This window comes from Mobula hypostoma, chromosome 26 (genome assembly GCF_963921235.1).
Source record: "Mobula hypostoma chromosome 26, sMobHyp1.1, whole genome shotgun sequence".
Classification (NCBI taxonomy): Eukaryota; Metazoa; Chordata; class Chondrichthyes; order Myliobatiformes; family Myliobatidae; genus Mobula; species Mobula hypostoma.
The window spans coordinates 34,156,294-34,174,250 of NC_086122.1; the positions used below are offsets into that span (position 1 = coordinate 34,156,294).

General features: G+C 43.0%; 1 protein-coding gene across 5 annotated transcripts in view; it reads left to right on the forward strand.

Moving 5' to 3' along the window:
* The window catches only part of LOC134338178 (ribosomal protein S6 kinase 2 alpha), a 255,579-nt gene that overhangs the window by 78,329 nt on the left and 159,293 nt on the right, over positions 1–17,957 (forward strand). For 2 of the 5 annotated variants that reach the window (XM_063033801.1, XM_063033802.1), the window contains exon 1: positions 1,310–1,580. The exons of the other annotated variants lie outside the window; for them this stretch is intronic. In XM_063033801.1, the coding sequence (XP_062889871.1) occupies positions 1,518–1,580 (63 nt within the window). In that variant the 5' untranslated portion in view covers positions 1,310–1,517. Of the gene's footprint in view, positions 1–1,309; positions 1,581–17,957 lie in introns of those variants that run through there. 5 annotated transcript variants of the gene reach the window in all.

The window sequence follows — 17,957 nt, forward strand, 5'->3', positions numbered from 1 at the left end:
GTTTGTGTTTGTTTGATGTGCATATTACAAAAAAATACAATGCTGCACAATTTCAGGCCATGTACAAATTTCCTGCTCAGAGCAATGGTTGGTCCACACTGTTGTAAAAAAATTAAGAGAGAACATTGCTGTCTCAGACCCTTTGCTGTGTTTAATGATCTTAACCATTTCTTGATATCATCAGCAATGAATTGAATTGGTTTAAGACTAGCTCTGCAATGGAGGAGACCTTGTGAGGAAGACAAAATGGACCATTCATTTGACACCACTGGCTGAACATGTTTGTGAATACTTTAAAATTTTCTTCTGCACTTATTTGCAGGGCCAGGCCATCACTGGGTTTGGGACAGTTCACAACTCCTCCTCCCATTAGCAGCTAAATTGTCCTCTACTATTCCGATCTACATATGGTAGGGCTGTAGAGCACTTATACGATCCATTGCAACATACACAAAGTGCTGGCAGAGCTCAGCGAGTCAGGTAGCATCCATGGCAGGGAACAACCGGTCAACATTTCAGGCTGAGACTCTTCATCAGGACTGGTCCATAGATGCTATCGGATTTGCTGCATTTCTCCAACATTTTGTGTACGTTGCTCAAGATTTCCAACACTGCAGAACCTCTTGTGTATGTGATCCATCGTTTGGTCTTATCTGCTGCAATGTTTTTGTTGGTTATCATGCACATAATCCTGAATTTCAATGTGCAGGCACCTCATCATTTTCAGGGGTCCTTTTGCAATATTAATTGAACCAGTGTTGATTCCCTAGCTTGATGGTAAATGTGGGATACGTTGAGTCAGATTGCAGATTGCGATGGTATACATTGAACCAGATACCAGATCTGTCTCGTTCCCATTTAATGCACTTGTAGCACCTATAATTTCTTGGAAGATGGTCTCTCATTGAAAATAAGACTTTGTGATGGTTATTTCTGCTGATGCAATTGTAGGCTGATAGATCCATTACAGGTTATTGGTGAGGATGAGGGCAACTGGGTGCATCCTTTGTGTTGGTTCAGTCACTACTGTAGTCAGGACTGGGTGAACTGAATCCACCTAGCCCAGCGTATATTCTGTGCCTTTGCTACTGGCAATGTTGTTCTGCAGAGAGGAGCACTGACTTCGGTTTGCAGACCTTGGGAGCTGCAGCACCCGATGCCCGGTTGCGTCCCCTCACCTTGAGCTGCCTGACATACGTCGTCCTTCGCCTAGCCTGGCAGCTATTGCCGGGCTTGGGCACCGCGTACGGACGTCGCCCTGCGCGCTGACGTCAGTGGCGCAGGAGGGCGGGGACTGAGAGGCGCTGGCGAGCGGAGGCTGGCGAGTTGGTGACTGCTCCGCGGGATAGGGGTCGGTAGGGAGCGAGGCACTTTGACGCGGCGCCGCACCAGGCGGGATAAAGTGACTTGCCCCCCCTTTGTAAACTGCATCACTGGCAATCGCCGGGGCCAAGCCAGCTCCCCGCGGAAATAGTCAGCGAGAGGCGTTTGGTCCCGCGTCCACAGCCGGTTGCAGGATGCCGTTGGCACAGTTAGCCGGTCCCTGGCCCAAAGTGGACGTGGTTCACCTGGAGACGGAGGTAAATGCTTGAGTGGGGAATTAACGGTTTGCATCTCGCAAAGGGGCATGAATTTGCCCGAGGAGAGAATACGGTGGGCATTAACAGTGGAGTGAGGAGACCGGTTTAGAAGCGAGCCGATGCGTCCGGGTTGAGGTGACTGGAGCCAGATGAACTCTGGATGTTTTTTCCCTCTGCTGCACAGAATTCCTCAGAAAGTTGAGGTTGAAGGGCCGGAGCGGGGCTGTTAACAGCCTCGCACTTTTCCGGGGGTGATTCAGTGAAATTCCAGATGAATGAAAAATATTGTTCGGGCGCAGTTGGATTGTGTTGAGGCGGGTTTATTGGATAATGAAACCATTAAACGGCGATTAAGTGTAACTTTGGGGATGCCAGTATATTGCCGCGCCGTGGTTATGATTATGAACATTTTATTAAAGAAATCGAGGATCTGGGAGCCTTGCAGTTTACATGCTTTTTGCCACGATCTTGTATTTTATACGCTTCAACATCACGCTCGGATTTTCCCAACTTCGGCGTTGTTGCGAATTTGTTGACTTTTCTAAGAATAAACCAATTTATAACGTCCTTAAAGCGTCGCCATCTTTATGAACATTTTTTAATTTGAATAGCCCGATTTATTTTAAAACTACCGACAAATAAAATGACACGGAGCATCTCGCATTACAACAGTAGTTTGCGATAAAAATGACGCACGAGAAAGCAGAGACGGTGGCTGTTGCGATGACATTGAATAAAATCTTTTATTGAATGCATTAACGACCTTGTACCCCGCAGCTGTGGGAGGGGGGGATTCCTTTTCCATGAGCATTTCTTTCAGTCCAAAATAATAATAGTTGCTACTCGTATGTAACGGGGCAGCTCCTCTAACACAGAACGAAATCTGCAATTGAGAGAGTGTTGTTTAAAAGTATTTTTTTGTGTGTACAGTGCGTAGAAGTGAAAAGTCATCGTTGAAGTGCTAAATAATGGACTTGCAGGATGTCAGTGCATTTTCCCAGAGATCAGCGGCAGGGCTTGAAAAATGCCGTTAGGGATTCGGGACTAACATGAAAAGACTGAAAGTGAATCTAGATCGTCCTCGGGGAGGAAATTTGATCTCGGCTAGTAAACCCTTATAGTTCATACATTTTTCAGAGTTTGTCTGAACTGGAACAGAATTAAATGGTTTGTAGTTTGCTAATTGTGTTTAACATTCGAGCATTGCATTTATAATCTCAATAGTATGCTACCGAAATGTAATTCTTACCAAGTGCAGTCGTTCGTTAAGGGGGAGGTGTGGGACAATACGCGTTGGCAGGATATTTTATTAATGATTCTTCCAACTGGTTTTAGTGGCCCATTGATCTGGAGATCCTGCAGTGAGTGCTAAACGAATTCTTGATACAACGGTGTCCACCACCTGGTATAAATTTTCTGATATTTGATTGAGTCAACTTGCAGCGCAGATTATTATGCTGGTTGATGATTTGTAAGTGAAATATCACAACTGTCATTGCATTGTCTTGTTGATGCTTTCTGTAACTGGTGGTCTGTGCCATGAAAAGTTTTTGCTGTCGAGCTGTTTCATTTCATTCTAGTATTCTGACAAAGCTTTCTGTGGGTCTACGTGATGTATATTGAGCCCATAAGGCATAGGAACAGAATTAGGTCATTTGGCCCATTGAGTGTGATCCACCATTCCATCATGGCTGATTTATTATCCCTCTCAACTCCCTTATCCCCGTAACCTTTGATGCCCTTACTAATCAAGAATCTATCCACCTCCGCTTTAATATACCCAGTCTGTGGCAGTGAGCTCCAGAGTCACCACCCTGTGGCTAAAGAAATCCCTCATCTCTGTTCTAAAGGGACATCCCTCTATTCTAAAGCTGTGCTCACCCATTAGAGGAAAGATTCCCCCCCCCCACATTCACTCAGTCAGTATTCAATAGTTTTCAATGAGATCCTCCCTCATTCTTCTAAACTGCAGCTAGTACAGGCCTAGAGCCATCAAACGCTCCTCAGGTGTTAACCCTTCATTCCCGTGATCACTCTTGTGAACCTCCCCTGGACCCTCTCTGATGCCAGCACAGTCTTTCTTAGATAAGGGGCCCAAAGCTGCTCACAATACTCCCAAATGCAGTCTGAGCAAAGCCCTAAAAAGCCTCAGCATTACATCCTTACTTGTATATTCCAATCCTCTCAATTAATTACAGTATGTCCCTTTCTTCAGCATTCCCCTGGGGTTGAAAATTACTTCTGTTCTGGTTTTGTGTGTTCTGAGGTGGCTAAAGAGGTAATTGGAGTTCAATTGGTTGAACTTGGAGTTCAATTCAGGTTGAATTGGTGAGTGGGTAGTTTGTGAGCTGGTGCTCTTCCCCGTCTGTGGGGGTATGATATATGGCCTCAAGCATTTCGGTACTGTCCTCAGTGCCACAAAGTCAGTGGTCACGGTTCATGGATACTCATTGTAATGAGTACAGGAGTCATTGTAATCTTTTCTTGTCGCCTAGGTAAGGTTTAAGGACAATGTAGTCTGCCCAATATAGCTTACTGATTGTAAGTAGGGTCTCAATACAGGGGATGTTGCACCAGGAGAGGACATTTATATTGGTTTGCAGCTTAGTACATGAAAGCATGGCTTAGAGTAGGGGTTCCCATTCTTTGTTTTAATCCATGGACTAAGACCATCGAGCAAAGGGTCCATGGACCCCAGGCTGGGAACTCCTGGTTTAGAGATTAATTTACTGTATGGACCAAACATCAGAATGGGGAGAAATGTGATCTATGTGACTTTGACCGTGGAATGATTGATGCCAGACAGGGTGGTTTGAGTTTCTCAGAAACTGCTGATCTCCTGGGATTTTCACGTACAGCAGTCCTTAGGAGATCGTGTGGAAACAAAAAGAAAACACACCCAGTGAGCGGCAGTTCTGTGGCTGAAAATGCCTTGTTAATGAGAGAGGTCAGAGGAGAATGGCCAGACTGGTTCAAGCTGACAGGTTTGTGACTGTAACTCAGATAACTACGTGTTACAACAGTGGTGTACAGAAGAGCATCTCTGAATGTACAACACATCAAACCAAACAGCAGCAGAAGATCATGACTTAGTGGCCACTTTATTATGTACCAGAGGTACCTAATATTTAAATTACAACCTAGTGTATTTGTGATATTCTGATAAAGTTTGCATGGGCGATATCTAGTGTGCAAACATTGTGAACACATTATGACATGGACATGTTTTACCATTACCTTTTGTTTCACAATCACTTTGGGATTGCCAGCATTTATTGACAATTCTGAATTGTTCTTGACCTGGTGGTGGTAAGTTCTGTTCTTGATCCTCAAGTGCTTTTTATGGAGGTACTCCTACAGTACTGTTGGGTCGGGAGTTCCAGGATTTGGGTCCAGTGACAAGTCAGGTTGGTGTGTGACTTAGAGCAGGGCGGGGAGTAGTGATGTTCCCATGCACCTACTGTTTTTTGTCCTATGCAGGTGCTTAAGGTAAGCGAGGCAAACAAATGGATTGCAGTGGCAGAGGAAACGAGTGTCTTGGGCAGACGATGGTGCATTAATCAAGCAGGCTGCTTTGTCCAAGATGGCATTGAGCTGTTGGAAAATTTAGCTAAACACGTGAAGAGTTTTCATTATGCTCCTGATTTCTGATTTGTAAATAGTCACTTTGCTGTGCAAGCAGGTAAGTCACTCCTGATTTGCCTGACCATCCTTTGCAGCCACATTAAACAGACTGAATGTATTGATTTTTCTGATTGTGCTGAGAAGCTTGGAATGGCATTGCCTTAGAAGGTCAAGGGTAGATGGTTAGATTCTCTTTTTGGATATGCCCATTGCTTAATACTTGTGTGAATGAAAGCTCATGCCTAAATGTTGTGCAGCCCCTGCTATATGCAGGCTTGGACTGCTGTATTTGTTGAGAAGTTGTGAACGGAACTGAATATTATGAAGTTATTACTCATCCCCACTTCTGACACGATGTTGGAAGAAGAGTCATTCATGAAGTAGTTCAAGGTGATTCAGTGTAGGATACTGACCTGTTTTATTTTGGAAGCAATGTCCTGGGGCCAGGAGACTGACCTCCAACAATCACAACCATTATTCTTGGTGTGAGATACGACTCCAGCTATTGGTTTTCTCCTTGGTGTCCATTGATTTCATAGTTATCATGGTTCCTTGATGCCACACTAGGTCAAATGCTTCTTGATGCAAGAGTAGTCATTCTCACCTCACTGGCAGTTTCACCTAGAGTTGAATGATCTTACTAAAACTGGCATCAGAAAAAAGAGCTACTTAATAGAAGTGATGCCAGTGTCTTCTGCATAGCTACAGATTGAGTGTAGATTGCTTAAATGGTAATTAGCTGGACCTGATTTGTCATGTTTGTCATGAACAGGTCAAGTCTTAACAATTTTCCACGTTGTCAGGGAGGTGCCGTGTTTAAACTTGGCTAGAGGCACAGCAAGTTCCAGAGTGTTGATCTCCAGTACTCCAGCTGAGATTTCTTGTCCTTGCAGTGTTCCTGGCTGTGAAGTGAGTTGGCTGAAGTCTGATTTTTCTGATGTTGGGGATCTTGGGATGGATCTTCACCGGACACAATAGGGCAAGTAGACCTATGTGAAAAAGCCATAGTTATGTGGCATAGAATTAGGGCCTTCAGCCCAATTCCTCCTTGCAGACCAAGGTGCCTTCTTAAGCTAATCCCATTTGTCTGCCTTTGGCCCATATCCATCAAAACTAGGGGTTTCTTAATGGTATTGGTTCATGGCGTAAAAAAAGGTTGGGAACCCCTGCAAAACTTTTTTCTATTGACGTACCTGTCCAAATGTCTTTTAAAGGTTGTAATTTACTTGCCTTACCATTTCCTCTGGCAGCTCATTCCATATACCATCAACCCTCTTTTTAATAGATACTTTATTAACCCCAAAAGAAATTACTATTTCCCGAAGGAAAGTACCCCTCTGGTCTCTTTTTAACCTTTCCTACTCTATCTTAAATCAGTGCTCTCTAATGTTAAAGTTCTTTATCCTGGGGAGGGACCATTCTGACCATTCACCCTATTTATTCCTATCATAATTTTATAAGCTTATAAGATCATCCCTCAGTCTCTTGCTCACCTGGGGAGTAATTCCCAGCCTATCCAGTCTTTCCATATAACTCAAGCCCTCCTGGCCGTACAATGTTCTAGTGAATTTTTTCTGCTTCCTCTCTAGCTAAATGACATCCTTCCTACAGTATGACAAGTAGAAGTGAACAAAAAAAAATCGAAGTTCATTCTCTCCAATGTCTTGTGCAGCTGGAACATAGTGTCCCAGCTCTTGTGCTCAGTATCCCATCCAATGGAGGCAAGTGTGCATGTGGCTTTTTAACCATCATGTCTACCTCTGTAGTTGTACAGCAAAATCTCTCAAGTCCTGCCCTGGTTTAACTTTGCAAAATGCTTCACCTTACACTTCTGCCTGCCACTCCTTCGCCTATTTTCCCAATTGATCTAATTCCTGTTGTGTACTTGGGCAACCTTCACTGTCCATTTAAGTCCCAGTTGGTCGGGGTCAACCACAGATGTTGCAGCCTAGCTATCTACATAGTCAAAAGCGACTAGTGCACAAGCCAAGGAAGTACGATATGGAGAGCAAGCTGTTGTCCGTGTAGCAGTCTCCCCCTCGCCACACAGCTGATGTGATTTCCAAAGAGGAGTAGGAGTTCCCAGTTGAACTCAATGTAGGACTGCCTTACTGATTCCAGCTCTAGATTTTCCCTCGAGGTTTACTCCTGAAGCCTTCTCCATGAGTGGGTATAGCCACAAGGCAGCAGAGATTTGAGATTTTTCGCCTACTGCCCCCTTAGAACCATAACCACCTCCGTTGGGAATCACTGATCTATCTGATTTGAGATAGGAGTTTTCCTTCTCCTAGATGATTTGCCAGCCAAGGCTGATGAGCCCCATCAGCTACTAGTTATGTTGTCACTTGCAAACTTACTAATTGTGCTGCCAACATTCTCAACCAAATTGTTAATGTCAAATAGCGGGGGACCCGACACTGATCCCTGAGGTGCACAACTGCTCACGGGCGCTAATCTGAATAACAGTGCTCCTCTATCACATCTGAATTCCACTAAGCCAGATTTGCATTAGCTAATTCACTCTGAATCACATGTATTATCACTTGGGCCAGTCTACCATGTGGGATCATGAAAAAGAGGTTTGCTAAAGTTCATATAGTCAGCATCCGTTGCCCTGCCCTTAGTCACTTCAAAAGAAAGCTCATTTACATTCATGATGTGTGACTTTCTTTCCCCATGAGCAAAGCCATATTATTGTTATTTACTGATTTAGACATAGAGAGGGATAGATCCTTCCAGCCCGATGAGCTGCACTACCCAACAACCCACCTATTTAACTCAAAGCCTCAGCACAGGACGATTTACAGTGACCAGTTAACCTACTAACCTGTTCACCTTTGGTCTGTGGGACGAAACCCATGCAATCACAAACTCCATACAAATGGTGTGAGAACTACCTGAGCTGGAATAGGGTTGCACTGACTGCTGTGCTGCTGTGTCCTGATAAGACTTTGCAAATCAGATAAATCAGTGATTCCCAACGGAGGTGGTTATGGTTCTAAGGGTGCATTAGGCGAAATGGAAGTAGTCGGGGGGGGTGGGGGTGATAAGAGGCATCCTAACTTGAGGAATGAGGCCTGACCGTTAGTAGAACAGGCACTTACAAAAAAAAAGGATGAGGCACCGGAATGCGGAAAGAGCCCTAGCTCTGCAGGCGGTAAAATAGAGCCAAGCAGTGAACTTGCCAATGCTGAGGCTTCCTCTTGAGATGTGCAAGGTGACCTTGGCTTCATGTGTGCGGTGAAGAACCATCTTTGGGGATTCTGAGACCTTATGTGATTGGTCAGTTGTATAAAGGTAGGGAGCCGAGCACCAACTCCATCCCGACTACATTCAGATTCCATCTGTGTCAACTCTCTGCCATCAACATACGATAAGCATTTCCAGCTTGTGTTAATTTTTCATTTCGTCTCATTAACGATGGATACATAAATATGGCGTGATTGGTGTCTGAAGGCCATGAAGCCATGAATTCTAATCCTGCTAAGAAACAGAAACCACAGAAAGTGCGTCAATAAAATGATACATACAGTCGGCCCTCCTTATCCGCAGGTTCCGCATGCACGAATTCAACCAACCATGGATCGGGAAAACCCAGAAGTTCTCTCTCCAGCACTCATTGTTTGAGCATTTTTTCTTGTCATTATTCCCTAAACAATACAGTACAACAACTATTTACATAGCATTTACATTGTATTAGGTATTATATGAGGTATATGCGCCTTGTAAGGCATGAAAATGCCCGACGCAGGCCTCTCATGGTCTGAGTCGACGTTCCCTCCCCTAGGTATTATAAGTAATCTAGAGATGATTTAAAGTATACGGGCGGATATGCGTAGGTTATATACAAATACTACGCCATTTTGTATAATGGACTTGAGCATCTGCGTTTTTTGTTATCCGCCGGGGAGGTCCTGGAACCAATCCCCCGTGGATAAGGAGGGCCAACTGTATCTGAAGTATGGTTTTATTCCGTTCCCATCGGATTAACGATACCCCATGTGTCTTATTTGTAATTCTGTACTGCCTAATGAAGCCGTGAAAAAAAATCAAGATTGCAGGAACACTTCTGTAAAAGACACCCTGAAAAAGCCACTTATGGTATTACTCAGTTGCCGAAGATGAAAGCAGCATTTGGAAAGTTTGGCACTGTCTTTCACAGATGGTGATTTGCAAGAGTACTGCTTAAACCTGCAGCCACGGAAGAAGAATTTTCAGAATCGAATCAAGGATTTGAACGATCTTGAAATTCTGAACTGGGTAACTAACCCATTTCTTTGCAAGGTGGAAGAACAAGAAGAGAGCTCACAGATTGAAAAGGCTTTTCAAAAATGTCAGCTTTTGTGGTATGTGTCTACACTGTCGTACAAGGTTTCCTGGTCTTTGGAGAAGAGCCAAACTGCTTTTCATTGCATTTCTATCCTCCTACCTTGTTGAGAGGTTTTAGTGCAGTGAACCACATACTCACAAGAAACAGGAATTGCTTGGACATGGTTATGCATGGGACCTTGAGGCTTTTGCTGTCATAACTTGACCCAGATATTTCAACTCTTGCTTAAAAAACCATCAAGCTCAAGGATCACATTGATATTGAAGCTGCTGTACAGTGCACAGGTACTGTGTAAGCTAAAAGACAAATACAAAATTTAAAGCACAATAATCTTTCTCATGTTAACATATGGTAGACATAGTTTTACACTATGGAGCTGCTGTAAGGCATATTGTGCTTTGGGGGGGACATTGGCAATAATGAAGATGCTTTAGGGGGCTGTTGGGCTTAAAAAAAAAAGATTGGGAAGCACTGAGGTAGACCCTTGTCTTGCAGAATTCCTTCCGACAAATTTCCCACCACTGATAATAGGCTCACTGACCTGTAGTCCCATGGCATGCCCTTGCAGCATGTTCAAATAAAGACCCAGTCTTAGCCACAGTTCCACCTTCCAATACTTCATGTATGGGTAAGGAAGATACAAAAACCTCAGTGAGGGCCCATGAAATTTTTTCCCCTTGTGTCCCAGGATACACTTGGTCAGGCCTCAGGAATATATCCACCTTTATGCACTTCAAGACTGTCAACACCTCCTTTTTCATAATTTCAGTATGTTTTAGGAGTGTCCTTATGCTGAGTTGTGCCATGGTTTGGGAAGTGTATGTTTTGCAGCTTAATTTTCCACTGCTACTTGGCAAAACTACGGATTTTTAGGTTTCATCTGGTTGTGGGATCACTTAGTTCTGTAAATTGTGCGCTGTTTCTCTTTAATACATGTGTACGTCTGTCCAGTGTGCAGCTTCACCAGGTGGGCGACACATTCATAGGTATGCATGGTGCTGCTGTTGGTGCGCCCTTCCTCGCGTATGACCGCGGAACCGATCATACGCAACTGTGAGGCGGCACGGTGGTGTAGCGGCTAGTGCACCACCTTACAGCATCCGCGGTAAATTCTCGGTGCTGTCTGTAAGGAGTTTGTACATTCTCCTTGTGACTGCGTGGGATTCCTCCCACATTCCAAAGACGTATGATTAGGGTTAGTGAGTTGTGGTCGTGCTATGTTAGAGCTGGACTACCCCAAGTACGTCCTCGTACTGCTTGCGTCAATGACCAGGGCAGTGCATTTATTGTATGTTTTGATGTTTCAGTGTATATGTGATAAATAAAGGTAATCTCTTTTCTTTAATCTTTGATCCACTGCTTTGATTATAATGTTGGAGTGGGGGATATAGCATTAGTGGTTCTTTTAATCTAGTGAGATATTAATTGCAGTACCATGTGGTATGACTCGTACGCGATTAAATTTACAATTATAGAAATGCACTTTTCATTTTTGTTATCTCAGGAAATTAAGTAGATTGTTTGCCAAGTTTCTGTTATCACCACTTTACACAAGACTAGTAAGCACCATCTTTTGCCAAACGTTATGTGTCTGACTTATAGAAAATTCTCCCTAAGATAGGCAATTGTATCATAGAGTCACAGGAAAGTACAGCACAGAAACAGGCCCTTCAGCCCATCTAGTCTGTGCCAAACCATTTAAACTGCTTACTTCCATCGACCTGTACCAAGACCATAGCTCTCCATACCTCTAGCATCCATACCATCAGACCATAATGGAGGGCTATGATTTAGGCCATTCAGCCCATCGAGTCTGCTCTGCCATTCAGTTGTGGCTTATCCATTTACTTTCTCAACCCGCATCACATGGATTTATGAATTAGTGCTTTTGATTGTGCAGAAATTCAAGCTGCTTTAAAGGTAGGAGATTATTGAATCACACATACTGTTCCAGTTGTGTAATGAGTATTTTAAGACTTGTAGCAATTATGCTTTGTAAAATATAGAGAGAATGGTTCAAGTGTGAGAATGTTCTCTTTAGTCATTGCCTTCACTAATGGTGACTGCAAAGATGCATATATTAAGGTGCTGTATTGATTACAGCTCAAATTTAATACCATCATCCCCTCGAAACTGATCAGTAAAATCCAAGACCTGGGCTTCAGTACCCCCTTGTGCAATTGGATCCTGGATTTTCCTCACTTGCAGACCCCAGTCAGTTTGGATTGGCAACAAGATCTCCATCAGCACAGGTGAGCCACAAGACTCCCCCCCCCCCCCGGCGTTCTACTCGCTCCACACCTACCCCTGTGTGACTAAGTACAGCTCCAGCAGCATGCTCAGGTTTGCTGATGACATCACAGTTGTGGGCTGTATCAAAGGTGGTGATGAATGAGCAAACAGGAGGGAGAATGAAAATCCGACTGAGTGGTGTCAAAACAACAGCCTCTCAATGTCAACAAGACCAAGGAACTGATTATTGACTTCAGGCGAGGGAGACCAGGGGTCCGTGAGCTAGTCCATCGGAGAATCAGAGGGGGAGAGGGTCAGTAACTTTAAATTCCTGGATGTCACTATCTGAGACGACCTGTATTAGACCCATCGTGTACATGTAATTGCAAAGAAAGCATGACAGCACTTCCATTACCTTAGGAGTCTGTAGAGATTCAGCATGACATCAAAAACTTTGACAAACTTCTATAGATGTGAAGTGGAAAGTGTGCTGACTGGCTGCATTACTGCCTGGTTTGGAAACACCAATGACTTTGAATGAAAACTCCTACAAAGTGTAGTGGATTCAGCCCAGTACATCATGGGTAAAGTCCTCCCAACCTTTGAACAGATCTAAATGAAACGCTGTCATAGGAAAACGACATCCATCATCAAAAGTCCTCACCACTCAGATCATGCTCTTCCTTTGCTGCTGCCAGCAGGCAGAAGGTACAAGAGCCTCAGGACTCGCACCACCAGGTTCAGGAACAGTTCCTAACCCTCAACCATCAGGCTCTTGAACAAAGCAGCATTAACTACACTCACCTGTTGAGATGCTCCCTCAACAAATGATCTCACTTTAAGGAAGCTTTATCTTATTATTTCATTTTCTCGTTATTGCTCTTTATTTATATTTGCATTTGCACAGTTTGTCTTTTATGCTGTACTTGCTCTTTCATTGATCTTGTTTACAGTTACCATTCTGTAGATTTGCTGAGTATGCCCACAGGAAAATGAACCTCAGGTTGTATGTGGTGACATATATGTACATTGATAATAAAGTTTCCTTTCTACTTTGTAATAATGGAAGTATGCCAGCAAAGTTGTAAATTTTTCAGCAAACATGCATATTTAACTTAAGCTATTAGGTACAAATAGATTATTTGAATTTAAATTTCATGTTAGCTTGGGATTATTACTGCTTAGCTGTGCTGGGTCTTTAATAATGGCACCTTTATGATAACCATGCTTCTTGCTTATGCTGAGATTCTTTACTTGATTTGCACTGTGTTCGATCATCTGGGGCTGAATACACTTATTAAAACTTGTATTTTTGGATTGCTGTTGGAATCAAGCACATAATTCTGAAGTGTCACAGACCTTCTCTTTCCACAGACACTGCTGAACTTGCAGAGTTTTCTCAGCATTTTATGTTCCCACTTCAGGATCCGGACACCTGCATTTTTTTTCAATATACAAAATTTTTTCCTGGCTTTTTAAAGATGTCATGTTCAACTATCTTGATTTGTATTAACATATTTTCTCTCTTAATGCGACCATTGTATAATGCTGCATGGTAGACTTCCTAAATTGTCAGCTCTGTTAATTTAAATATGTGATTGCATGCAGCGCATTTTATTGCCCTTCCATTAGCGCTATCTTGCTGGTTTGGTGCCACTGCTATTTTAGTTCCCTTGAGTGTATGCGCGCAGGCACACTCCTGCCTAGTATAAAGGGCTTGTTTCTTTGATCATTCGGTGTGGTTTTGTGTGTTTATGGGACCTTGTGCAACCCCCTGAGATGCTTTGACCTGACCTTCAAATGTTCTTGACAGACCTTAGCAGCTGCCAAAGTTTGTGCATGTTTATGTGTATGAGTGCGGGAGGGAGGAGAGTGGTGATGTATTGTTAGCTAGGACCAAGTCATTTTAAATGTCTGATCCTCAAACATCTAAAAACTGTTTGACATTTAGTTAAGTAATGTAGAAAATTTTATTAAAACTGAAAAGCTATGAAACATTTTTAAAAAGAAAATTTACCTTCCCTCTGCCTCTTAAACATTTGATTTACTATCTACAGTTACTGCCACATGGTGCCAGGGGTTTGATCCTGGCCTCTGGTGTGTCATGCTATTTGGTCATATCACACCCAAAATTGAGCTGATTTCATTTAATGATTGTGAAAAGAGAAAAGAAAAATGTTACTTGGCTATTTTCCATCTCTGTCACTTTCCTGAGCCAAGTGGGAAAACTCCTTGCTCTCTTTTTGTAATGTGTCCTTATGTTTTCAAATCTTTCTTGATTTGGGACCAATGCTAAATACTAATTGGTCAGTAATGGTCTCACCTGGTCCCTGAACTCCTCCATCCTGATCAAAAAGGCGCAACAGTGCCTTTATTTCCTGCGGAGCATCAAGAAAGCTCACCTCTGTCCCAGGATACTGACGGGCCTTTACCACTGTACCATTGAGAGCATACTCACCAACTGCATCTCAGTGTGGTATGGCAATTGTCCCGTATCGGAGCGCAAAGCACTCCAGCGTGTGGTGAAAACTGCCCAGCGGATTATCAGCACCCAGTTGCCCACCATTGAGAACATCTACCATAAACGCTGCCTGGGCAGAGCGAAAAGCATTATCAGGATGCATCTCACCCTAACCATGGACTTTTTACTCTCCTCCCATACAGTAGGCGCTACAGGAGCCTCCGCTCCCGCACTAGCAGGCACAGGAAGAACTTCTTCCCTGAGGCTGTGACCCTGCTGAACCTCACATCACAGCGCTAAGCAGTATTGCATCCATATTGGACTGTCTCAGTACTTTTATATTTGTGTGCTTACTTTCTATTTGCAGTTATTTTGTAAATAATGCTATTCTTTTGCACTTCTGGTCAGATGCTAATTGCATTTCATTGGCTTTGTATCTGTACTCGGCACAATGACAATAAAATTGAATCTAATCTAAGTGAGAGGAGAAATGGGTATTTTGGCCCTAAATTAATTGTAGTTAATTTTATCCAGATTTTATATTGCAGTGATACCAAGCCAACTTTTGAAACAAAATCAAACTTTTCCTTTCTCTATACAGTATCTCCAAATTTTTTAGGAGGTTTTTTATTTGGGGAAGTGCTTATTTTGGTCTTTTTAAAAAATGTTAATCTCATATGAAATGAATATTAATTTCACCTTCCTGTTTTTAAAAAAAAAATCCCTCCTTCATCTATTCCTCACTCTGACCTTTTACCTTTTCTCACCTGCCTCTTACTTCCCTCTGGGTCCCCTGTTCCTTCCCTTCCTCCTATGGCCCACTCTCCTCTCCTATCGGGTTCCTTCATCTCTAGCTCTGTCCTTTCCCACTCACTTGGCTTCACCCATTGGCTTCTAGCTAGTCCTGCTCCTCCTCCCTCCACCTTTTTATTCTGGCATCTTCCCCCTTTCTTCTCAGTCCTGAAGAAGGGTCTCGGCCCAAAACGTTGACTGATTATTCTGCCTGACCTGCTGAGTTCCTCCAGAGTTTTGTGTGTGTTGATATAAAATGGTCATTCAATTTTGCATAGACTGGTCTGAGGTTTTGATCACCTTTTTTGTCTTTGTTTTGTACTTGAAATACTGTGGTTTCAAATCTGAGGGCTTTCCATATATAAAAACTTAATTGATTCAGTTTTTTGTTAGATTATGAAGACACGCAGTCCTCTTTTATTGTCATTTAGTAATGCATGCATTAAGAAATGATACAATATTTCCTCCGGTGTGATATCACAAAACACAAGACAGGCCAAGACTGAAAAAACTGACAAAACCACATAATTATAACATATAGTTACAACAGTGCAACAATACCATAACTTGATGAAGAAGTCCATGAGCACAGTAAAAAGTTCAAAGTCTCTCAAATGTCCCATATCTCACGCAGACGGGAGAAGGAAGAAAAACTCTCCCTGCCATGCCCGACCACAATCCGTCTCTGAGTCATCCGGAAACTTCAAGCTCTGATCAGCTCTCCGACACCAAGTACTGAGCGCCATCTCTGTCCGAACGATTCGACCTCAATCTCGGTCGCCAACAGCAGGCAAAGCCGGGGATTTTGAGGCCTTCCCTGTGGAAGATTCCCAACTGCGCAGTAACGACAGCAGCGAACGGGCGTTTCAGAAATTTCTCCAGATGTTCCTCTGTGCTTTCACGTCCATCTCCATCAAATCAGAATTGTCCACAGCCCCAATTTAACAGATACGATATCATTTTTCACCGGAGGGCTGCACTCGTGCGGCGCGCTGCTCTCGCTCCTCCTGCCTAATATTGGAACCTCCTGTTGAAACTACTGGATTTGCACTGTTGAAATCAGAAAATGTTTATCATGAGTTAATATTTGAAGAAGGGAGGCACATAGATTGTATTAGCAAGGAGGTTCAGTGGTGTTCAGATTCATGCAAAAATAATGTGATCGTGCTCTGGATTAATCCCTCGTACTACAAGCTGAAGGAGGGTGGATCTTTAGCACTTTGCCAGGAATGTGGGTCAGAGTTTTTTTTTGCTGAAGTTGGAGTATGCTGTTTGCAATTTGTGGTAAGCCCTTTTGAGGGTGAGCAGCATGTTTTCAGTAGGATGCTGATGCTTTCTGCCAATCTACATTTGTAACTTTTATTCCAGTGACCCACATTGAATCTCAACTTGATAATGGCATCCTTATCCTTATGATACTTCCTGCCCGTTGTGGTATTAGATATTTCTTAACAATTTGATTAAGTGTGCCTGGTTTCTGTCTTGCTGAGATTGATTGTATTGTGTCTTTGCTGGATGTCGACAAGCAAGCCATTTTGTGTATAAAGCACTGGGTGTAGTTTAAGGATAATTGAATTGGCATTTTTAATGAGGGGTGTCTTCTGGTACAGAGAGAATGCAGTCTGCTTCATTGATTTGGGGTTTACATGTCTGAGCTAGTAAATGTTGTGCAAGTTTTGTATTTGTAAATTGCATATTCAAAGTTGAATGTAAATTTATTATTCAAGTACATTCAAGTATTTTTCGCTATATACAACATCGAGATTAATTTTAGTGCAGGTATTCCCAGAATAAAGAAATACAGTAGAATCAATGAGAAGCTGCTCACAAAGGCTCATAAACAATCAGCGTATGAAAGAAGACAATCTGTGTGCAAACACAAAAAAAAATAAGAACATGAGTTACAGAGTTCTTGGAAGTTGGTCCTTGGGCGTGGAATCAGTTGAGTGTTGAGGTGAGTGAAATTATTAATGCGAGTACAGGGGTTTGATGATTGAAGTTTAGTGATGGTTTCTGAACCTGGTGGTGTGGGACCTAAGGCTCCTGTACCACCTTCCTGAAGGCAGCAGTGAGAAGAGAGCATGGCCTGGATGGTTGGGGGGTCCTTGACGATGGATGGTGCTTTCTTGTGGCAGGCTCCTTGTAGGTGTGTCCAATGGTGGTGAGAGCTTTTCCTGTGATGGGCTGGGCTGTATCCACCACATTTATAGGCTCTTTTGTTCTTGGGCATTGGTGTTTTCATTCCAAACTGTGATGCAATTAGTAGGATATTGTCCACTATGCATCTATAGATGTGTGTCAAAGTTACAGATAACATGCTGAATTTATGCAAGCTTGTAGGAAAGTAGAGGTGTTGCCATACTGATGCACTATCAATAACTCCAAAAGACTAGAAGTAGAGTAAATACTGAAAGGCTTTTATTAGCAGTAAAATGTGACTTCCACCATGCTGAGTATCTGTCCTGGACTGAGGGAGGAGCAGTGGCACAATCGCCTTTATTCAGGGCCTGAGGGAGGAGCCACAGGAGCAGTCAGCAGAGGGGCGTGTCCAGACAGGTAACCCAGTTACAACACACATATATATATAGTTTACCACACATACTTGCTTTGAAATGGCATTTACATGTTGGTCCCAGGACAGATCCTCTGATATGATAAAGCAAAGGAATTTAAGTTTACTGACCCTTATGCAGGACTGGTTCATGGACCCCTGCATTGTTTCGTCTGAAATCAGTCAGCTCTTTGGTTTTGCTGAGGTTGAATGAGAGGTTGTTGATGTGGCACCATTGAACCAGATGTTCAATCTCCATCCTGTATACCGATTTGTCACCGTGATTTGTATGCATTTTAATATTTGGTCCTAGTTATGTTGGTGGAGGGTTACAGTTTAGAATACCTTTTCGTATTCCATTCACAAACTTTTAAATGTACTGTATAT